At 42.0% G+C, this 21,878-nt stretch overlaps 1 protein-coding gene across 2 annotated transcripts in view; it reads left to right on the top strand.

The window, feature by feature from the left end:
• Window positions 1-21,878, top strand: part of BRF1 (BRF1 RNA polymerase III transcription initiation factor subunit) — a 176,537-nt gene that overhangs the window by 93,881 nt on the left and 60,778 nt on the right. For both annotated transcript variants that reach the window (XM_049828830.1, XM_049828831.1), the window contains 4 exons: window positions 6,526-6,652; window positions 8,258-8,297; window positions 8,387-8,479; window positions 9,228-9,506. In XM_049828830.1, the coding sequence (XP_049684787.1) occupies window positions 6,526-6,652; window positions 8,258-8,297; window positions 8,387-8,479; window positions 9,228-9,506 (539 nt within the window). The remainder of the gene's footprint in view (window positions 1-6,525; window positions 6,653-8,257; window positions 8,298-8,386; window positions 8,480-9,227; window positions 9,507-21,878) is intronic.

Genomic DNA, 21,878 nt, shown 5'->3' with positions numbered 1-21,878 from the left:
CCAAGTAAAGCCGTGCTAAAATCCTGTGAAAGGTATCTGCTGAATTAAGTGAGAACTGTTTACCTAAGGCGGTTGAGCATGGAGAAGGGTGGAGGATGCTCAGTACGTCAGAGTTGTGTAAGTGCTCGAGGATGCTCAGTACGTCAGAGCTGTGTAAGTGCTCTTGGTTGAAGTGTGGTACGGAGAGAAGTTTTCAGAAAACTGGGGAAGTTACTTCATGTAAAGGAGCTTGTGGTGGTGTCCGCTCTGATCTCAGCTCAGCAGCCACGAAGCTCCTTCGCTGGCCGCTGTTGTGACAAGCTATGAAAGAAAGTAAATTGAAAAATACTTTATGTCTCCAGTTAAATAATTTCAAGTGGCTTAGAGATGGTTTCTAGAAATCTTTCTAGTATGGCGAGTAAAATGCAACTTGATCCATGTGGGCTGGTATTGCATACCTTTGTAAGTTGGATTGCCTGTTTTAATGAAAAAAGGTTTTATTTTTGAGGAATCCAATTTCACAGGCAGTGTTCCTTTTTATAAATCCGGCTTCTATACAGCTAGTAAGCTAATACATTAATTAGATTCCTGATATATTTTAGTACTTCATACTTATTTAAAAAATGTAATTTCGAACTTACTTGGTGTCTGTTACTTTTGAAACAATAATTAACTTGTTAGCACTAACTCGGGCTTAGATCTTGTAAACAGATTTTTCTGTGTTTGACTTTCCTCATATGAGCGGCTGTTAAGAAATTAAGCAGCGCGCTATTTTTCTTTTCCAGGAGATCATAGAGTGTTTTTGACAGACCACAGTGGAGGAACCATGCTAATGAAACAAAATTTTAAGGAATGCTAAAGCATTTTGTTTCATTAGTGTGGTGTGAACACTTGAATCGGGGTGTCATGGTTTAACCCCAGCTGGCAATTAAGCACCACACAGCCGCTTGCTCACTCCCCCCACCCAGTAGTATGAGGGAGAGAATTAGGGAAAAAAATTAAGTAAAACTCATGGGTTGAGATAAAGACAGTTTAATAGGATGGAAAAGAAAGGGGAAATAATAATAATAGAATATATGAAACAAGTGATGCACAATACAATTGCTCACCACCCGCTGACTGATGCCCAGTCAATCCCTGAGCCGTGGTGCCCCCTGGCCAACTTCCCCCAGTTTATGTACTGGGCATGATGTAATATGGTCTGGAATACCCCTTTGGCTCCTTTGGGTCAGCTGTCCTGGCTGTGTCCCCTCCCAACTTCTCGTGCACTCCCAGCCTCTGCTGGCAGGGCAGTGTGAGAAGCTGGAAAGTCCTTGACATAGTATAATCACAGCTTAGCCACAACTAAAACATCGGTGTGTTATCAACATTATTCTCATCCTAAATCAAAAACACAGCACTATACCAGCTACTAGGAAGAAATTAACTTTATTCCAGCTGAAACCAGGACGCAGGGGAAAAAACCCCCAAGAACAAAAAATTCCAGGTGGTTTAAGCTGTTGGACTTCTGGGATGGCCAGGGAGGTCTGTCAGTGGGATTATTGGTGGGCTAACTGTGTGCGCAAGTGTTAACCTGAGTTAACCCCATGTTTAAGTGTTTGCAGAATCAGGGCTTTAAAATTTATTCTGATAAATTTGTCATAATTTTAAATCTTTGTTTTGGTGTGAGCAAGTAAAAGCAATTAATTCTAAAGGGTGGTTTTATTTAGTACAATAAATCTTTCAAGGTATCTATTCTTCAATACTTAGAAAACGATGGTGAGTTGCCAGCAAATGAGCACCATAAATTGTGTAAAATTATGTATATGTACAGTGATTACATATAAGGAGATTACACTTCTGTTTATTTACATAGTGGTGGATACTGGAGAACTTTTTTTTTTTTTTTTATGTCATGTAGGAAGCATTTAATAACTATTTCTGATACATGTTCTGTATTAAGTATCACTTTTAGGGTATGTGTTTACATACTTCCATGAATAGTTCATGCATAAACATTGTATGGCTTGGAAAAAAACGGATGATGATATAGACTGTTACATTTATAGTGTGAAAAATAGTGATGGTTTGCCACATCAGTGTGAATTCTGAACTTCTCTCCTACGAGTGAGTGCACAGGTTTAGAGTGGCAGGCAGCACTGATGAATGTTAAGTTAAAACAGTGGGAATATACTGCAATATTTTGGTACTTCACTAAGATATGAAAGTAAATCCCTTACTTTCCAGAGTTTGCAAATGTTGGAGTTGTCAAATCAGCTGATCTATTACTAGGATGTTTGTAATTGATATGACAGTTAAGGTTATGTAGATATCATGTAAGTTATTATTTAGGGTTTTAATTATATTGTTAATTTTGGAAAAAATCAGGGGAATTTAATTACCAGCACCACCTTATCTTGCAATAAAGTTTTTTTAATGTATTTCTGCTAACAATACGCCAATATTCAGCTTAGTACTTTTTTTAATCCTTTAATAAAATATTTTAAGTACTTTAGAAAGACCTCTCACAAAAGGCAACTTAAAAGCTGACTGCTCAGGCTAAATTTCATGTTCTCTCTTTAAAAAAACAATTGTCTCTGAACTTGTCATTTGTTACCCCTTCTGTATAGAGGTCCAGCACGAGATACGTCTGCTTTATGCTGCCTGCTTTCTAGAGCTAGATGCTGATTGTGTATACGTAGGAGGACACCATGGCTTTTCCTAATGATCTCTGCTTAGAAGTCCTTCTTGGACTTTGAACGTGGACTCCTGAAGCATTGTGAGTTGGACTCCAGAAGACCTTGTTGTTTTATGTGCTTTGTCGCACCCCACTGCTGCAGAATTTCAGTTAAACATTAAAACTGAGCAACTAGCTGCACACAGGAGTCTCTTTTTTTTTTGCCTTGGCTGTAGACTGGATTCATAAGTCTTCACTGGACAGTGTCCCTGAAACAAAACAAAGTAAAAAAAAACCATTGCTCGTAACTTCAAAATGACTGACCCATTTTCCCTTATTGGGAGCTAAATTAAGTGTGAACAGAATTGGTTTACTGTTTTGTGCACAAAAGTGCTTTATCAGAAGACGAGGTGTGGTTTTGTCCGTAAATGGGTGAAATAAAAGCCATGGAAATTTTTCTTTGAAAAAAAAAAAAAAAGGTTGGGGTTAGGGGCAGATGACACCAAGCTCTGGAACAACTTTTCTTCCCAAAGGAATTTGCTTGAAAGAGTTTGCTGTGAGAAACTGTAAGAGGAGGGTTTGTACTGGAAGTTAAATCTTAGCCTGAGCTGTAGTGGTTGCCTCTGCTTTGGCTATAAATAGAAAATACTTGTCTGCCAAATTTCCATTTTTAGAGCCCTTTTGAATTTGTGCCAAGGAAATATTATCTTAATTTGTATATCTGTTTATTTTCCTCCTTCTGTGCATAACTTGAAATGGCAACTCTTATTAGATTTTTTTAGAGTAACAAAAGTGCAAAATGAACTTGGATATAATTTTTATGTGGGACTTAAAAAATAGCCCATAGCTATTTTTTTTTTTCGTGAGGGCGCTCCCTCGCCCCTGAAAGTATTGTGCTTATAATTACGGTTGCGTCAGTTTTTCTTAGCTGCCAAACTAATGTTACCTTGTTTCATGTGGTGTAGACTGCTGCGTGCATCAGTTTGTTGCCTTGGTGGCATGTGTCCAAACACTGGATAAAATTAAAGATATGTTTAAAAATATGTAGACAGGATATCAGCCAATGTAAAATGTTGAGGCAGGCAAGTGGTTGGCAAATGCAGGTATTTATTTATATCAAGTTAAAGGAAAAAAATGTTGAGTGAACAGCTCGCTCTCCCACAGAGATGATGCTCAAGCTGTGATCCTGACCATCAGGGATGGATGGTTCTTCGTTTCAAGAGGAAGGTTAGAGCCTCGTAGTTAAGACCGTTGAGAAGCGAAGAAATAACGTGCTTCTCTAAATCTGGGCTTGCCACCGGGCTGTACCTACACTGTCACGCTGGCAGCCCTCACTGCCGGCTGGTCAGCCTTTGCCCCGTTCGGCTTGGATCGGGACCGAGGAAGAGGAGGGCACGGGCGTGGGACTGGGTGCTGGCGGCCGGGTCGGACGGTCGAACCGTGCTGTGCTGTGGGTTTGAGCTCCTTGGTAGCACCACCAGCAAACACGACGTAGCTCTGCTCCGTCCTGGTGCAGATGCACTGAAGGTCTTAGGAGAGACCCGTGCTGCTGTTGTAGCTCAGGGCTGAAGCTGGCGTTTGAGCTGAAGCCCGTGCCGGCCGCCGGCACGTTGGCTCACCCGTGGGCTGACGCCTGACGGGTGCAGGGTACGTGACGCTGGTCACGCTACGCGGTGGGCAAGGAGAGGGACAGACAGAGCCTCGGGTGTCCGCAAGGAGACGTGCGTGGGGTTGGGTGCTGAAACCCAAGCATGGTCATCTCGTCCCCGGCCTTGCTTCATGAGGGACTGGTTTTGCCGCTGGTGTTTTCTGCGTTGCTCCACATGCCCAGAGGTGTTGCCGTTTTGGCTGAGCTCTGGGTCTGGCCGCTCATCTCAAACTCGGAGCGAGTGTGGGGTAAACAAACTGGGCGTCTTTGCCAAAGTGCATGTTGGCTTTTTATAGTGGGAGGAGAATAGTATTTTAGCAAGGCGAGGCTGGTTGGGAGGAAAAGTCTTGCTGAAATGAGACTACCTGTGAGTGCATGATTCATACGTGGAGAGATGGATGACTGTAGTTTAATGGTGGTGACTGGGAAGATCCATGCTCCTAAAATGATATATGGCCTTGGCATTAAGTGAATCCTGATTTAAAATAATAACAACAGTGCCATAGCCAGGTTTTCCCTCTAGCCTGATAGATGAGGCTCCCTCCTGGAAGGTGGGTAATGCACGCTGGAAGCCCGTTAACGCTGAGAAAGATTTCTAGTCTGTTAATTAAAAGCTGGGTGCTGCTACTGCCAACAGCATCCTCCTCTCCTTTCCAATTTGATCTGAAAGAGAGGAGGAGGGAGCTGGTCGCTGGTACTCTGAGGGAAGGTTTGGGGCTGTCAGTCACTCTCAAATACATGCCTAATTTTGGGCTTTGTGGAGATGCTTGAACTCCAAAAGCGAGACTAGATTTCAGAGGCTTTCTTCTCCTCAGCAGCACTAATTCTGGCCGGCACAGCCATGCCTGGACTCAGCGTGCTGCTTGCTGTTGGTTTTACGAAGAGGTGCCCAGCTCTCCCTGAGCATTTCACGGCATGAGATGGACTGTGCTCCGGGAGCAGGGTGTCTCCAGGCAAAGTGTCCTGAAGTTGTGGCTTGCTTACATCCCTCTGTATGGCTATCTCGTCTTGCTCCTCAGTTTATAAAGAAAGAAATACAGGTACTGATGAAGATGTAGGGAGCAAGTGTGGCCCTGTGCTCTTGGCGTTGACCCTGGAGTCAGTTGGAAACTGAATTTCTGTCCTAGAGAAAATTCCTTCTTCGGAAGGAGTTCTGTTGCAATTGGAGCTAGAGGAGAAAACCATGACTGTGTTTAGGGGGGGAGAAATGCTGAAAGGTCCTGTGCTGGGAGTACTGAATCACCGTTTTTAGTTTCCTAGCTTTGCAGATGGAAGCTGCTGTCAGCTTTGCTTCCTCTGGAAGATGGGAATATTCCAGTGAAGCAGCTGCAGGCCCATCATTGCCGTTTTCCCATGGAAAATGTTGATATTATTAAAAGGGCACTTTCTGTCAGAAAAGCATTCTGCCAGACATTTCCTGAGCTGGCTTTGTACTTAACCTTTTGTCTCACTTTCTCCATCTGTAAAATGGATGTGCTCATTCTCAACCACCTGTATAAAATGCTGAAATTTGTGGATAAAGTTATGACAACATGGTCTCATTTAAGATTCAGTTCCTTTGTAAGATTCAACTGCTTTCATGGCAATTCCCCATGGAGCTAGCCCTATCTCTCACATAGGTAGAAACTGTTAAAATGTGAGCATTAAACAAATACAAAGTGTATTATTGTAAAATTACATGCATTCATCTATTCCATCTGTGCAATGTGCAGATGATCCCTTTATTTTACTACTGCTTCTGCATGTCCTGGGAAGATTACTTCTTGTCCCTCTTCCAGTCTGCTGAAGATATGTTACTTTAACATTTGCTTTGCATAAATTAATCATGCTAACATATCAGGAATATTTTTTAGCATACTCCTAAACTACGATGGCAGATATTTTAGTTTGGGAATCTGTTTTGTTGTTGCTGTTGATAACAAAAGCAATGAGACAGGAGGAACGAGCTGCGTTTCTCATCTTAGTTTTGTCAATCTATACTTAATTGACTGTAGGGGCTGTGGTATTTCTGTTCAGTCTTTGTTTATCAACAATAAATCAAAAGCTAATTTGTTATATGAAAAGATACTTTCTTTGCAGCAGAAGAAACAATTAGTATCACTTCAGTTTTAATGTAGTCTGTATTTGAGCCAAAGTTTCTAAGGATGACATGTTTATTCTGTAACTTAGCAGTTTGACAAATTTTGTTACTTTTAAAGGAGTTCTTAAAGATGTTATGGTAATGTGCTGTATGCTTTGGTAGGTTGACTGAGTTTGAAGATACTCCAACAAGTCAGCTAACCATAGATGAGTTTATGAAGATTGACTTGGAGGAAGAGTGTGATCCTCCTTCGTTTACAGCTGGTCAAAAAAAATTGAAGATACAGCAGGTGAATTCTGAATCAGATGCTCTCTGTATTACTTTCCTTTCTTCTCCCTCTGTATATTCCTTTTTTAATTAGTTAATACTAAATCCTAACTGACCAGCCTTTGATAAGGTTTAATTACATATATTTTGAGGTTCTTATGAGAAGGGTGAGAATTAGTGCATATGATACCCATTAACTAAAGGAGACTTTTTTGTTTTACTGGCAAAGGGATAGGTTCCCAGTTTAAAAAAAATAATAATAAAAAAAAATATATATATATATACACAATTATATATAGAAGTTTTTCTCCTATATAGTTTTTGTTCACTCCTCCAGAGAGCTGTGCTCTTGCAGATACGTAGCTTCAAATGTAGCTTTAAACATCCTCTGATGAGGGATTGAAGTATGTCTACCATCTTAGCCAGCTGCTGTGGGAAGTATAGAGTCAGGGCTCTTGCTAATGCAGGTCAGGATGTCTGGGTGGCCAAGTAAACAAGCACCAGCTGAGCTGCTGTGTTTTGCAGGCTACCAGTGTTTGGTGCTTAGCCCATGACTGCTGTATGGTAGATGAGGGCTCAGCACACTCTGCCCAGATGCTCCCCCATTTACAAGCTGATGCCGTTACACTAAGCTCCGTTATCTCCTTTATGCTTGCTTTCCTGCTGCATGTGTTTCCCTTCTTGCGCTTCGACCTTTTGCCGAAGCATCAAATCTTTTTGTCCTTACAAAACTGGAGGCTCTCATGTGACAAGTTAAGCTGAGCTTGTGGCATGGAGGTCTTGAGTAGCTGTCCTAATGTCTGCACTTCTCTTTTATATGCTGTATGCGCTCTTCCACCCTGGTTAGCAAGGATCAGGGTTGCAAAGGTATAACCTTTGTAATTGGATCAGAAACCATGCACTGTTTTTAACGTGATACCTGTGGTCAGGAGAAGTGCCATTACGTATAACTTTTTTTTAAACACATATAAAAACAATAACCCAATTACTTTAATGAGACTGCTGTTTTTTTGTGTGGCACAACACCTGCTTCCGCAGAGATTAGTTTCTCATGTGGCTTAATTTCTTTACAAAGCATGCACTAAAGCTGGCACCAGAGGAGAATATTTTACTACTGTCATTGCTGATTCTTACATTATTAGTTTTTAGGGGTTTTGTTTTTACTGTTCTAAATATGCTATCATTTAAAGGTCTGTAGGCGTGTTTGTGATGTTCTCAAGAGCCTACCAGGTGCTGTAGGTCAGTACTTAAGTCTGCCATCACCTGTGTGCTACGTTTGGCCTGGGCACTGCAATTTCAGCCCTGTCCTTGCTCTTGCTCACATCTACAGGCACAGTCATAGAGCCTGACTGCTGAAGAATGGGGCCTTTTATTTGCAGCTTGCCATAGTGAAGGTTGCTTTTGAAGTACAGGAATGGGTGAGAGAACAATTTGAAGTTGGTCGGTATTTTGAAGCTTGTCTGTCTTACCTGTCTTGACGCTATGAAGTAATTTGAGTTGGGATTTGAAATGTGCTTATTGCTTTTAAAGTACCCTATGATTCTGTGTCTCTATATGCTGTTCACAAACAGTACCAAGTTGGGTTCTTTTAGTAATTTAATGTTTGTTTTGTTTATTTTCATTTCAGCTTGAGAAGGCATTATCAAAAAAGCTGGAAGATTTTGAAGGTAGAAGTTGTGTTTAGTGTAACATATCACTCATTTGCTCAGAATCACATCAATGATTCCTGAGTTTTATTTTTATTTCATCACCACAGGTGAAATATCGAGCTATCAAGATGAAATAGAGATTGAATTAGAAAACAGTAGACCGAAAGCAAAAGGCGTATTTGCAAATTTCACTAAAGATGGTAAGTCTGTAAAGTCTTGTGACTACTTAAATAATCATTGGCTCAGATCCTGCAGGCAGTCTCAAGTGTATGAACTTTATTGTGATAAATATGATCATACTAACGGTTGGACTCGATGATCTTAAAGGTCCTTTCCAACCTAAATGATTCTGTGATTCTTTACATATGCTTCTGTAGTACAAGATCTCTATTGTGTTGGGGTTCTCTCAGCCAATTAGTTGGTTCATATATCAGTCTTCAAAACAACTACATTGTTCATCACAATGACAGTTCATTAATGATTTCAGTCGTTTTTCTTTCCTGGTGTAGTATAAACTTGGCACTGGTACCTGAGAGTGTTCCTTTTCATCACTGAAAGTGCAGTGGACCAATATCTAGACTCTTCTGTCACCAAATCCCCCAGTTGACTAAGCAATATGGAAGGGCTTTGTGCAGGTTGAACTGGCTATTTCTAATTTGTAATTATACCAATAAGAAGCCGGCTTCTCTCGCAAAGCCCTTTTACCTGTCATAATTTGATAACACAATACTTCTATTTTAAATGATGGCTGTATTCACAAAAATACATTTTAATAGCCAAGGTAATGAATTTGAAGAGCATCTGGAAACTCCATGTATTCATACAGTGTACTAAAATATTGTGTATTTCTTTCTAAAGTTTTTTATTCTTTAAGTGAGCGCCTTTATTTATTTAGTTTCTGTGAAAGATGGCATGCAGTGATCTCTTGGGGTTTTTTTCCCCTTACAGATTCTATAGAAGATAATACCTCTAGCATACTTGGAGAGGAGGAGGCAGAAGATGAGGAACTGGAAGCAGCTGCTAATCACTTAAACAAGGACTTTTATAATGAACTTCATGAGAAGGATAGAGTCAAAAAAAATGAAGATGGGGAATGCAAAAATGGAAATGAAGCTCTTGTAAGACCACCTGCACTGGAATCCTTGCTTGGCCCACTCCCCACTGCAGCTAGTCTTGGCATAACAGAGTCCATAAAAGAATGCATATCCACTAAGGACCGAGAGCCTGGTGAGTAGGAGATCAGTTCAGCTCAGAGTGAAAACTGAACACATGCAGCCAGTTGTGGGTTTATTGTGTAATTTCCATGTATCTTGATGGTTACAGTGGTAGCAATTCCATGAATCACTGTAATTTCAAGGTACAGGAGCTGTGGGGCGGGATAGGACCAGTGGTCTTGGTTGTTGATGTTGGTCATTGGCATCTGCTCCTCAGGAAGCTGCAGGAAAATCTGGAATGCCTAATTATTTTCTGATGCCTGAGAATGTGTATCTCTTAGTCGAGTAGATTTGCAGTCATATGATAGCTGATGGGCATATTTCAAGCCATGCAGTCTCAATTAGGAAGTTGGAGGAAGCAGATTCCTGTAAATATGACTGGGAATTGAAACCCAAGTATGAGAATTTTAGATCAAGGCAGACTTTCTCAGGAGACATTTTACTGGAGTCAAACATGATGCAGTCTGCGTCTCTGGTTGAGAATCTTTGCAAATGGCAAATATTTAAGACGTTTGTAAGAGGAAATAACTGCTTGTATGCTTTTTTCTTTGACACAGACTTTGGTGTGTGTTCTGGTGGTTTTGCTCCATTTCTCTTAAAACCCCCAGATCTACCTGCATCATGTAGCTCTGTATAGTACAGTGGGAGCAGGACCGATCAACTAAGGAAGCCAATTTTGCTAGAGCCATTAAAGCAGACTGTACTGCAAACAGCCAGTTGTCTAGGCAGGTTTGTTTGCTTTTTCTTATGTGTGCTTGAGCGTTATGGAGATGGCATTTTTTTCAATTCCTTTTGCATCTTAATGTCTCTGAGAATGGAACATATCTAAAGGACATCTTATTCTTTTCTTTATCACAGTTGCTTTTTCCATCCTGAGACACACCTATCCGAATCTTTTGTCAGCTTAGTTGGGGGTTGATGCAGCAGAACATTTTGTTATCCAAACTGCTCTGATGTTAATTTCTGTTCAACAGCACCTGCTTACTGCAAGGTGCTCCCTGCCTCAATAGATGAACTGAATGCATTCAGATTCTTATTATGTTAGCGTTTGCATTCCAGAAATGTAGCAAGATGATCGCATGTTTATATTTTGTACAAATGAAATCATATAGAAACAGTCGAGTGGTTTTGGTTTTGTTTTAATTACAATTAAGAAAATGGATGGCTCGTGGCTCGTCTTTCTCCTGGAAATCAGCAGTTCATGTTGAAGAGAGGTCAGTAATGGCTAGAAGCTGTTGTTGTCTGGCTAGCCAATGACCTGTAAAAATGAGTTCCTAGTGATGGATGTTTCACAGCTGGCATTGCTATTGACCATTCTAATGGACAGGCTGAGGACTGAGTTTAAAGATGAGACTAAGCTGGTATAGCCAGGTACGTTCCTCTGAGTCAGGCTTCAGGCAGGTGGGCAGGAGAGCGCATGGCTGCTCATGCTGTGGCTTGCCTGCATTTGCTGTTTGTGTTCTTTCAAAAGTGGAGGATGTGCCAAATGAACTGAATTTCAAAACCAAATAGGTTTCAGTATGTTCGTTCTCTTTTAATGCGTCTGAGAAACCATTGCGGGTGTTTGAACAAGTACTTATTTTTCTTAACATGTTGTGAAGCTCATATGCCACGTTACTGTTTTGGTTTTATTTTGATTGTAGATCCTGCCCCAAACTCCCTCCCCTCCCCCCCCCCCCCCCCCGCCTCGCCCAGTGACTCTGCTAATTTATTAAGTTTCATATGAACATTTAAAGTTTCACGTGAAGTCAGATTCACTTTGGTGTTGTCTGTACTGCGGGGTAGTTGTGCTGGGGCGCAGTTCCCAGCCTCCGAGCCCTTGCCACGTGGTGCTTGCATGGTGTGGGCGCATCGTGGTGTGCGTCACCCCCCTGAGGACCTGCTTTCCTTCGGAAAGTCATCTGGGTTCAGGAGCAGTAACAGAGACTCAATGTGTTTTCGATGATTGGGAGCCAGGTCTAGCAGACAGGCTGGGAAATACACCTGGCTTGTAGTTGGCATGTTATTATGCAGAATAAAGAAAACCTCTTGTTGAGATGCCTCGCATTGGTCACCTTAGCTCTGAACCCAGATGAAAACCAGTGTAGATGTTTCGGTCACCTCAGGCAAGGATGTCTTGAATTCTGCCGCATAGCTCTGGGAAATCTGGGAAAAGTTTGTACCTGGAGGTGGTATCTTCTTCTATCAGGCCAACTAGTATAGCTGTAAAACTAAACAATTTCCAGGTTTTTGGGCCCTTCTTCATGTCTGAAAAAGAAACGTCGGTTTTCAAAACGAAATACAGGATGAGAGCAGTTGCTCAGAGTTTAATCTGAGATGGGAGAATTATAGATCATCTTGAAACAAAAGTAGTTGGTACCTGTGGAGGGAAGAGGGAAAGATCATAAAATTTTCTAAATTTATCCTGTGTATTTGAATTAGTTCAGTGCAATTTGTATTGTGAATCTCAGCTGGCCATAGGTTTGCTATGGTATTTCATGTTCCAACATGAACATAGAAAGCCCACTGGAGAAGGGAGAGAGTCGTCATAACATTGCACCCTTAAGGTGATGTTTTGGTCCTTCTCCACAGCTGTGTAAGTCATAAACCAGAAACCTTTCCCTTCCTTCAGCCCTCTCCAACCCCGAGTCATCTTCCACTGTGTGGACCATCTGGGTCAGGTTGGGCCGGAGACCTTAGTCGGGATGATTTTGTACCTCTTGCTGGGTTCCACGTGTTGTTGGATGGGTGTATTATGTCTGGTCAGTGCAAGCGGTTGGAAACAGCATCCCTGGTGCTACCTGGTGAGGATTCCCAGCGAACCCTCATGGTGATACACTGTGTGGTTGGGCAGGTGGCTATTAAATAGGAGCTCAGCAAGCAGGTGCAGTATGTGCAATGTTTGGCCTCCTTAAATGCAGGGTATCTCCTCTGCTCTCCTCTCTGTAATGATCTCTCTTCCTCAAAAATAACTCTGCTGTAGGTACCTTCTGCGAAGTCTTTTCATTTGGCTTTTGCATGTGGTAATTCAGTTTATAATTGCCTACATCAGCTGCTTTGGGAAATCTTCCACCTTTGTGCCATGGTGGCTGCAGCAACAGCAGAAGGTTTCTCACAAACTGCTTATGCAGATAAGACTTAGGTGCAGAGCCCAAGTATTAGGAAAAATTTAGTGTATTTTTGGTCTGCTTACAATTGGTATTTGAGCAGTGTGAGCTTGTCTATATGAATGTTTTATGGAAAGCATAGTATTTTAGCAAATTTGCATTACAAAGACGGCATGTAAAGTACTGGGTTAATGAGTCTGAGGCAGTAAAGTGCTTAGAATAAACACTACATTTGACTGTTTTTTTCCTACAAAGTGTATTAATTTGCAGAGACATTTAAGCTGAAATCTGTTTAAGTCTTTGCAAACTGCTTTTTTTCTTATTCTTCACGATGAAAGTGCTTTATAGTGAAATCTCCGTTTCAGAGATGGAGACGGATACATCAGTCTGTCCATTTTCCTGGCTGTGCAGCATCCCAGCATCCTCTCTATGCTCTACGTGCTCTTTCCGATTCTGCAGTTCCTCAAAACAGGGCACCTTTTCATTTAGGAGACTGCCACAGTCAAATATCACGGGCTTTGTTCTCAAGAAATAACACTCTTCCGTGTAAAATTTCCCTTTGCAATTTATTTTTATGTCCCTTTTATACCACTTCAAAAAATTTATCATCTTGGTGTTTCTGTCTATTTGCTGGCTGTCACCCTGTCCTTCCCATATGATGCTGCTAGGTTGTACACTGCCAGTTCATTTCTTCTTGCCACATAAATCAAAAGTTGTAAACTTAATTCTGGCCAGGGCTAAAAGTGAGGAAGGTCTGATAATAACAGAGATAAAGGTAAAATACAGGGTTTAAGTTACTGACTGACTTTTATATAACTTCCTCTTTGTAATCTCTGTGGTGTTTGAGACCCGATTTAGTTTTTGTTTTGAATAAAAATTCACATGCAGTCGTTTAGGGCAGTTTCAAATAATGTATGTGAAGTGGGTGGTAACACGCTCCTGCATGTCCTCATGAAAGTAAGCGGCTTTTGCAGTGAGAAATCACTGTGCGTGTACCATCTTGTGCTTGCTTAGGCACCCAGGTAACTGCATTCGCTGCTAATTTCACCAAGAATACATGAGAAAGGTTTTATGCTTGCTCACAATTAATAGTTTGCTCATTTATTGTTCCTTGTGTTTATGCCTCCATTACTGCTGCAGGCATAATCTGACATGGGCTGAGGTTGAAAGATGTTGCCATTGATTTCCGTGGGTGTTAAAGACCCCATGCAGACAGTGTTCATTGATCGAATAGTTGTTGTCCCTGTGTACCAGCGCTTTTCAACTTCTTACTCAAGGAGGATATGAAAAGTGGCTAAAGATGACGTTATACGAGACTGGGATGAGCTCATCCTCCAGGGTCTTTCTTACTCTTTTTCTCTGGATTTCATCCCCTGCAGCTGCCAGCTCCCACTTCATGCTTTGTCCTGGCCTTGGGGCTTCCCCAATCCCTCCGTGAGCAGACTCAGTTCCCTCACGCAGCAAGGAAAAATGCATGTGTGTGTGATCCCCCCCTCCCTTTTTTTTTTTTTTTTTTTGGCAGCAGACTGGTGCCGGCAGCACTGCGGGCAGGGAAGTTTGCAGAAACATGACATTTCTAGCAGGGTCTGAGCTGCCGCAGGAGGATGCTAAAGGGCCCGCAGGCTGAAAACGGTCGGAGGACGGCTGTCGGCGGCCGTGTGTGCCAAGGAGAGTTGTTTGCCCCATCAGGGATCCCAGCTCGGATTGCGGTGTGGCGTGGGGCAGGCTCTCTGCTCTCGCCATTGCTGCTCCATCGATGGAGGGGTGTTGACCTCCTCTGTGTGCCGATTTGTTCTTCTAGCATCCTGCTTTCTTCCTCAGATTTTGTCTGAGTACATCAGTGCCAACTGTTTGAAAATATATAAATGTATACGTTCATATAAAAGTATACAAAAAGATATAATCAGTAATTAGAGAGAACATTATGAAGCCCTATTAAATCATAATTACTGCACACATGAGAAATAAAGCTGCTGAGTTTAGCACTAATTGTGTTACATATGCAAAGTACACTTGGTCATCAGTGCAAAGCATGTGTGTCCCCATCCTGATTGCTCTTCTGGCTCTGGCTTCAATGTTGCAGTTGTTTTGGTGGTTTTAAGCCCCACCTGTGGAAATGAGCAGCATGTGTGACCTGCTTGGTGCCACCTTCCTTCTGTGATGCCTTCCGAGCACTCTGAGGGTTTGATCTTTGTGTGCCATTTGCTGATTGGAAAATATTTTCTGTGACAGGACTAGCTCCTTCCCAATTTTGAGATCCAAGCAATAAAAAACCTTGGTACAAGCTAATCTTTCTAATCTAGCCTCTATATGCCTATGTTTGGCAGTCTTGATAGACTGTGTCCCTGATTGAGCCTTCATTGTGCTTTTAATGAGATGTGAAGAGCTTGCTGCAGCCAGCATTGTAATAGGAGACCACCAGCTGCTTTGAATGCAGTTGTTTGATACCTGAAGTCTTGGGTATGAATTACAGATGACATGATTTTCTTACTTGACTGTGTATGTCACTCATGCACAAGTATTGCGTGTGCATGTGTAACTCCAAAATCTGTGTACACATTTTTTCCTGCAGGATCTTTGCATTTCATTAAACGATAGGAATGCTATAAATTCATTCCATATTCATGCCGTGAGTAACTAGGAAGGTTAAGGGATGAAAACTAATCATGTAGTTTGGCTGAAAGATTTCCAAACAGATCTAGAGAGGAGTTTTGGAGAGAAACCTGCAGTTTGTTAGAGCCATCAAGGAGAAAAATTTGAGTGAAAACATAAGCTGAATCATGTGAACACATTTTTAGAACATTTGTGAATGTTTAAGGAATTTTCCAGAGGATTGGTTTATCAATACAGATATTCCTTATAGGAAAATGTGTGTCGTTTTTGTCAGAAGTCTTGATCAAAAAGAACTGCCCCAGAGTAGTGGATGCTGTGGTTGGGAGAATGTACTGGAAAGTGGGATTTGGGTTCCTGAGCCGAAAGAAGCAGACCCACCTCTTAAACCTTACTTGGCCACATCCCATGTGAAGGAATGCCCTTAGCCCCTGGCTGGCTGAGCAGCCTGGCTGTCCTGTTATCCCAACTGTTTCAGGGGAGGAAGTCTTATTATGCCCTTCTCCATTCTCCTTCTTTCTTATTTTTTGTTTCATAAAATTCTGGTTTGGAATGGGAGATGTTTTAAAATCTTGAAAGCTTTTCCAGGCTTGAATTTATTTTTTTTGCCTGACTCCAGCCTCATCCCAACTGCTCAGTGCTCAGTGGGCAACATGTCTTTTCTGTCTTGAATTCTTCCAATAAAAGCATGACGGAAAATGAGTTTTATTTTCAATTTGAGTAGTGTCAAAGCCCTACATTGCTCTTTGAGAAGGCTCACCTGCTGCTTAAGGCCTTATCCTTCCTTGCTTTGAGGAGAAAAAGGCAAAAAAGCCTCTTTCTCTTCTTTCGCTGCTTCGGCCATCTGCTGGCGGCAGGCTCTTTGGAGAAGGACGTGGCAGCAGGGCTGTTTCTCTGGTTCGGAGACACGCGACTGGGAGAAGAGGGTAAACGTGCCGGATGGGGGTTCTGGTGTGTCATTCTGCATGTTGATATTTGACATGTGTGTGCTGCTGCATTGACAGTGCTTTTTGATGGAGCAAAGAGAAGCCATCAGCCCCAGCAGATTTTTATGCACTGTTTTCCCTTGTGTTGAGGGGAAAGTCCAGGTCTGCTGTCATCTGCTCTGCCTAGGCTTAGTCTTAGGCTTAAGGAGGTGGAAGTGTCCAGGAGCACAGAGCTGGGCAAGCAGGGAGAAGAGGAGAAGCTCAGCTGGGGCTTTAGGAGTGGTGCTTTTCCCATGCCTAAATAGCAGAATTACGAAAACAGTCATTCCCCAAATACTAAGGGAGGGTTGTGTTTCGTGGTTGACTTTGATGCCTCGGCATTTGTAGGCACCGATCTAAGATTTTCCTTCTTTTGGGACCTCCTTTCAAGGTTTTCTCCTGTCTGCACTCCCTACCATCTGAAAAGATGCTGGTTCTCAGCGTGGGAGATACTTTCAGGGGCATTTATTATTGCTCCTGTCTTTCTGGGATTCTCAGGGAACCTGTGGAAGGGTAACCATCTCGGGGATCATTGCCGCGCTCCTAAGTCTTGGTTGAAATAGGCTGCGCGTTAAAACAAGACTGGGGGTGGTGGTGTTGAGGGGTGACAACACAGGCACCTACAGGCACACAGGAAACCTGGCTAAAAAAACTTAACTCCCTGCTAGTATGAGAATTATGTGATATTTCCTTTTCTGCACCTGCCAGAATTTGAGCCCATTAATGCTCACAGTTATTTGGTTAGGTGGCCAGTTTGCAGAAGAAACGGACATTCCTGCCCTGCCCTTCTGCCAAAAAGGAAGAAAAGTCTGTCACTAAAAAACTCACTGAAAACTGAAATTGTTCATTAGAGAATTGCAGAAGGTGAAATGCATGGAGGCTTACAGAAAGGACGTTAAATTTGCGTGGAAAGCTACCTGCTCAGGAGGATGTTATTTGAACAATTCATCACGGTATCTGAAATGTCAGGAGTGGAGGTCTGGGTTCAGTTCAGGGAGGCTTCATGGTCTCAGTTGTTATTGAGAATAAAGACTTATTAACCTAGGTCAAGGAGCCACAAAACGTTCCCTTGGAAGAAGGAAATGCAATGCAGAGAGATTTGCAAGGCTTAGCTACTTTGAGTTTAATATGATGGGTAATAAATCCACGTGCAGTGCTGTGGTGGATCCTGACCACTTTGTGTTTATCTTGCATCTTCTAAAAAAGCTGAAGTACTTTATTTTCTTGTGGTACAGGTTCAGCTGGTAAAGGCAATACCTGCAAACTGAAAATGCACCAAAGCAAACCCTTTAAATGGAGCGCTGTTTTTGCAAGGTTTTAATATTTTTGTGTAGCCGTTTGTTGTTTTGCTTTTGTTCAGTAGCTTTGAATTTAGTTTGAAAAATGAATTTCTATATCCTCTTAAGGATTAACTTCATCACACCCCTACGCACTTCATCTGTTTTGTTTGTTGGTCTGAAATCTGCGGGACTGTCATAGTAGTCAAGATAAACATGCGTATGCACGGGTTGGACTGTGACTTGCGTAGATGACCCTTGTAATTAGCGATTTCAGATATGGCACTACAGTCTGTTGATGAAAACAGTCATGAGTTTAGCCATGTATAATTGTAGTTTGACATTTTTGATTTGCTAAATGCTTTCATAGCTAAAATGGATGTATTATGCAATAGAGGAATAATATTAATGTTGACACTGTTGGCAATTAAAAACAATTTTGGAAACTGAATTTTACTACTCCTGATTGCTTTTGAAATAATTTGTTTTTCAATGTTACTTTAGGATTGGTTCATTTATTAGGTCTTTTTTCTAGTGTGACAATGAGATAATTGCTATTTATTTTTTATCCTGTAAGCAATTATAATCAAAGCAGCCAAATATAGAGTATTCTTTGACCTGGAATCAGAGTGACCTGGCAACATGAGGCTACTGTAGTCTTCAGCTTTTCAATTTAATTTTTTTCATACTCAGCCACCAGAATGCATTCGGTAGGGCTGATAAAATTGCGTTTAGAGTTTTTGGTGTTCATTAATTACAGTGGTACAAAGGCATAGAAACTGGCAGATAAGACCAGCTTTGGGTTGGTTATTAATAACAAATATCGTGATCTTTTATCTAGGATTGCGTGGACTGATTGGGTCAAGAGTGTCTGAAGCAGCCAGATGAGGAGATGCTGGCAGGCTGTGTGGGGAGGGGGAGTTGCAAATTAGGGGAGGAATTGCAAAGGATTGACTCTAGGGATTTTTTGCAGCCAAGTTTTGCTAGAAGGAAGCAGAAAATACTTTCTTTTACTTTTAAAGTCAGCAGTTTAAGGTAAGGCTCAGCTTTCATATTGAAATGTATGTGTACACCTAAGATTGTAGAAGCTGTTTTCTGTGATGAAAGACCTGGATATTTACAACTGGGTAGCAGAAATAAGGGAATAAATATGAAATGAGAGAGTGTAAATAATGTTGTTAAGTAGTACCTGGAAAGAAATTCAGACCAAGAAACAAGGCTCTTGAGATGGGTGTAAACGCAGAAGCCAGAAGTAAACAGCTGTACAGTGGGTGGAAGGGATACCGTTTTTCAGCAAATTCACTACCTGAATGCCGTGTTTGATTTAGTTACGGTGGGGAAGCCACTGTGTACTCACAGATGGGAGGGAAGTAAAAGAGCGCTCTGTGACCAAATTGTTAACACTTGCATAAGAGCAAGGCAAATGACTGATTTTGGAAGTTACGTTTAATGGCCCTTACCAATTTCCTGCTAACGGTAAAAAATGCAAATCCACATTACCATAGAAGTCATGTATCGAAATGCAGCAACATCCGTATCAACATGAAATTGTGTCACCGGTGGTAGTATTGTATTCTGTCAAAGTTTTTCATTAAATAAAACATACTTCAGTGGGAAGTTGCTTTTCCCTAACGTCTCTCTTCGCGCTTCAAGCCAGAGTTTTTGCACTTAGTGGGAGTGCTGCTTTCCATGCTACCACCATGCCTCATGGCTCTGTAGCTGCTGCAGAACTAGCACGAAGCTCCTGGGCTAAGTTCTTCCCCAAGAGCAAAGATAAAATCCCTGTTTTACACGGGTTGAATTTGGCCTCCGGTTTTAACGTGGAGCGAGCGTGTCAGGATGCGACGTTGCGAGTGCTGCTGGCCGAGGTTAAGCGTCTCGCTTTACTGGCTCATCCCCCTCCTACCTGCTGGCGTTACTGCAGGTGTAGTTGCCTCCCTCGCCCGGGTCTGTCAAAAATGTCACAGGTTCCTGCAGCCGTGTTTAATAACAGGGTCGCTTTGACAGCTGTGTGTTAGGGAGCGATGCCTTGGCCAGCACGGCAGCAGGCGGGACGGGGCACGGGGGTGAGTCCATGACGGCAGAAACCAGCTCCCCCAGTTCAGCTGGGGTTGGGGGGAGCGCTTCAGACCACGTCACTGCGGCAGCAAAGAATGTGTATTTTAGAGGCTGAGAGCGGCGTTCGTGCTTGTGCTGAGGTATCGGTGCTGGAAAGGTTTTACAATCCATCAGTGAACTGGAATGGGCGACTTCAGAGATGCCGTTGCCCGAGTTAATTTTATATGCAGGGTCTTTGTACTGGGAGTAAGGTTGATCTTGAAGTTCAGCTCCAGAAATGCAACACTTAGAAATCTGCGAGCAATGAAGAAGTTTTGGGTTAACAAGGCGGGGAGGGAATTCAAAAAGGTATGCCGAATTCTCTCCTGAAAAAGCCTTCTTTAAATTTAAAAGTTTATTGCTTTATCTCGACTTTCAGAAAGCTCACATGAAACTTTCTTGCCTTTGAAAGCTTGATAAAAACTCTTACAGTACTTTGACTGAAACAGAAATTTTAATAGTGAGGCATTTTGAACGTGGAGTGATGTTTGTGGGCAAGTAATTTAAACAGGTACTAATACGAAACAGTGTTGTACTTGAAAGGATACAATCGGTGTACACACACAAACTGGGTAGAATATCACTGGGAGCAATAAAATCTAGGAATTCTTCATACTCCTTTCATTGCAAACAATTTTTATGGTATGGCTTGTGAAGCGATTGAAATGCAGAGAGCTGGCACATCGCTAGATTGATAATTCCTCCTGCTACTTACAACTTATTCTCGGTACAGATGTCCCCAATTCTTTTTTTTCTACCACATTAAAGTTTCTTGTCTGCTTCAATTTCATGCCTGCCTCAAACGTAGCATTTCTTGAAATTGTCCCTCCAATTCCCCCCCCCCCCCCTTAAAAGTTTATATCAGATGAAATCTAGCTGCTGTTTTTTATCGTAGGGTTTACACTTAAACTTTTAACAAGGTCGTTTTTAAGAACCGTCTTCCTTGAGAGAGCGCTTGGCTGATCCATCAATAATTATGTAGTAATAAAGCAACTGTGTAAAAATGGCACCTACGTGCCAAACAGATTGGTTTGCAGAGCCACTGACAAAGATGAATGTTTATTACATTTTACTACTTTTGGTTCTGCAGATGCAATACAGCTATTTTCTTTTTGGCGTAAGCATCACAAAAAGTAATTTCCAATTGTGGAATGTTTATGATAATAAGGATATATAACTAGGGAGAGCCCGGACTGACTTTCAAATACCAGCATGAGCTTGTGATGCTGGTAATTTAGAAAAAAAATAAACAAAGAACATTTTTATTTTCTTTCTTTGCCTAACAAATTTTTTAAGCAATCACTGGGACAGAATACACAGGGAACCCTACAGTGTTGTGTAGTTACTCTTCTGAATTAATTGCTATTATATTAATTGTTGATTCCCCAAAATTTGGCAAGCTTCCTCATTCTCCTTGCTGCATCCAAAGATTTCTACTTTTAATTTTACTACAATATGGAGAAGAATGTAGTGTCTAAAAATAACATGAAAGCCTGAAATTGTTGTTGTTGTTTCCTTTCTTTTTTTTTAAGTGCCAGTACAATTAAGGCTGTGATTTAGATGACTTTGTACTGTTAAATCTGTCCTCTTCTTTTGGGCAAAATGTGGAATAATGTAGTCTGCAAGTTTTTATGGCTGCTAGATGCGCAGCCATTTCGGTCAGTCAAGCTGGTTGATCACAGTGTCACCGCAGTGATGGAATGGTCTTTTGGAAGCAGCTGAGAAACACCTTAAGAATTAAACTTTTGTGGGTGCAGACATTGGGATCCCTGCATCCGCAGCCTCCGGCACAGCCTCCTCTACTCCTGTGTTGGATTTTCCCAGGGTGATGCCGGTGGGCACGGATGCCTTGGCACAGCCGCGCTGGCTGCCTGTCGGTGGTGTCCTAGCTATAAGGTGCTTTCATCAACTTGCAAACCTCTTCTGGGCAAAGGCCAAAAGTCACGGGTTCTCTGCCGTTGCCGCCAGAAATAGCGACTCGGCCTTATCTTGGGTCTGCGACGCCCAGTTCAGAGTGAGGGGTGCAGTTGGTCCTGCTCCCAAAACGCTCCCGAGTGGCATAGCTCCAGCTTCATCCCCTTGGTCCCTGGGGGCGATGGCAGAGTTGAGGTCCCCGTGCCTGGTTCATCTCGGCAGGAGGTGAGGAGCTATTCCACAGACCGGTTTGCTGCCACAGCCCTCAAGTCTTTGTGGCAACTTGTAGCTACGTCAGCAAACGCTTTCAACCCAGATCATTCATTTCAGTTGGCAGTCGTTGACGGTAATGTTCCTTTGCTTGGCTTTATTTTAGCATTTAAAGATTTTTATGTTGATTTTGATGGCGTGATTGCATGGGAGTGTTTTGTCCAGA

The sequence above is a fragment of the Accipiter gentilis genome, chromosome 25 (assembly GCF_929443795.1).
Source record: "Accipiter gentilis chromosome 25, bAccGen1.1, whole genome shotgun sequence".
Classification (NCBI taxonomy): Eukaryota; Metazoa; Chordata; class Aves; order Accipitriformes; family Accipitridae; genus Astur; species Astur gentilis.
Note: the sequence above shows the minus strand (reverse complement) of the source record. Positions and strands in the feature narration are given on the sequence as shown.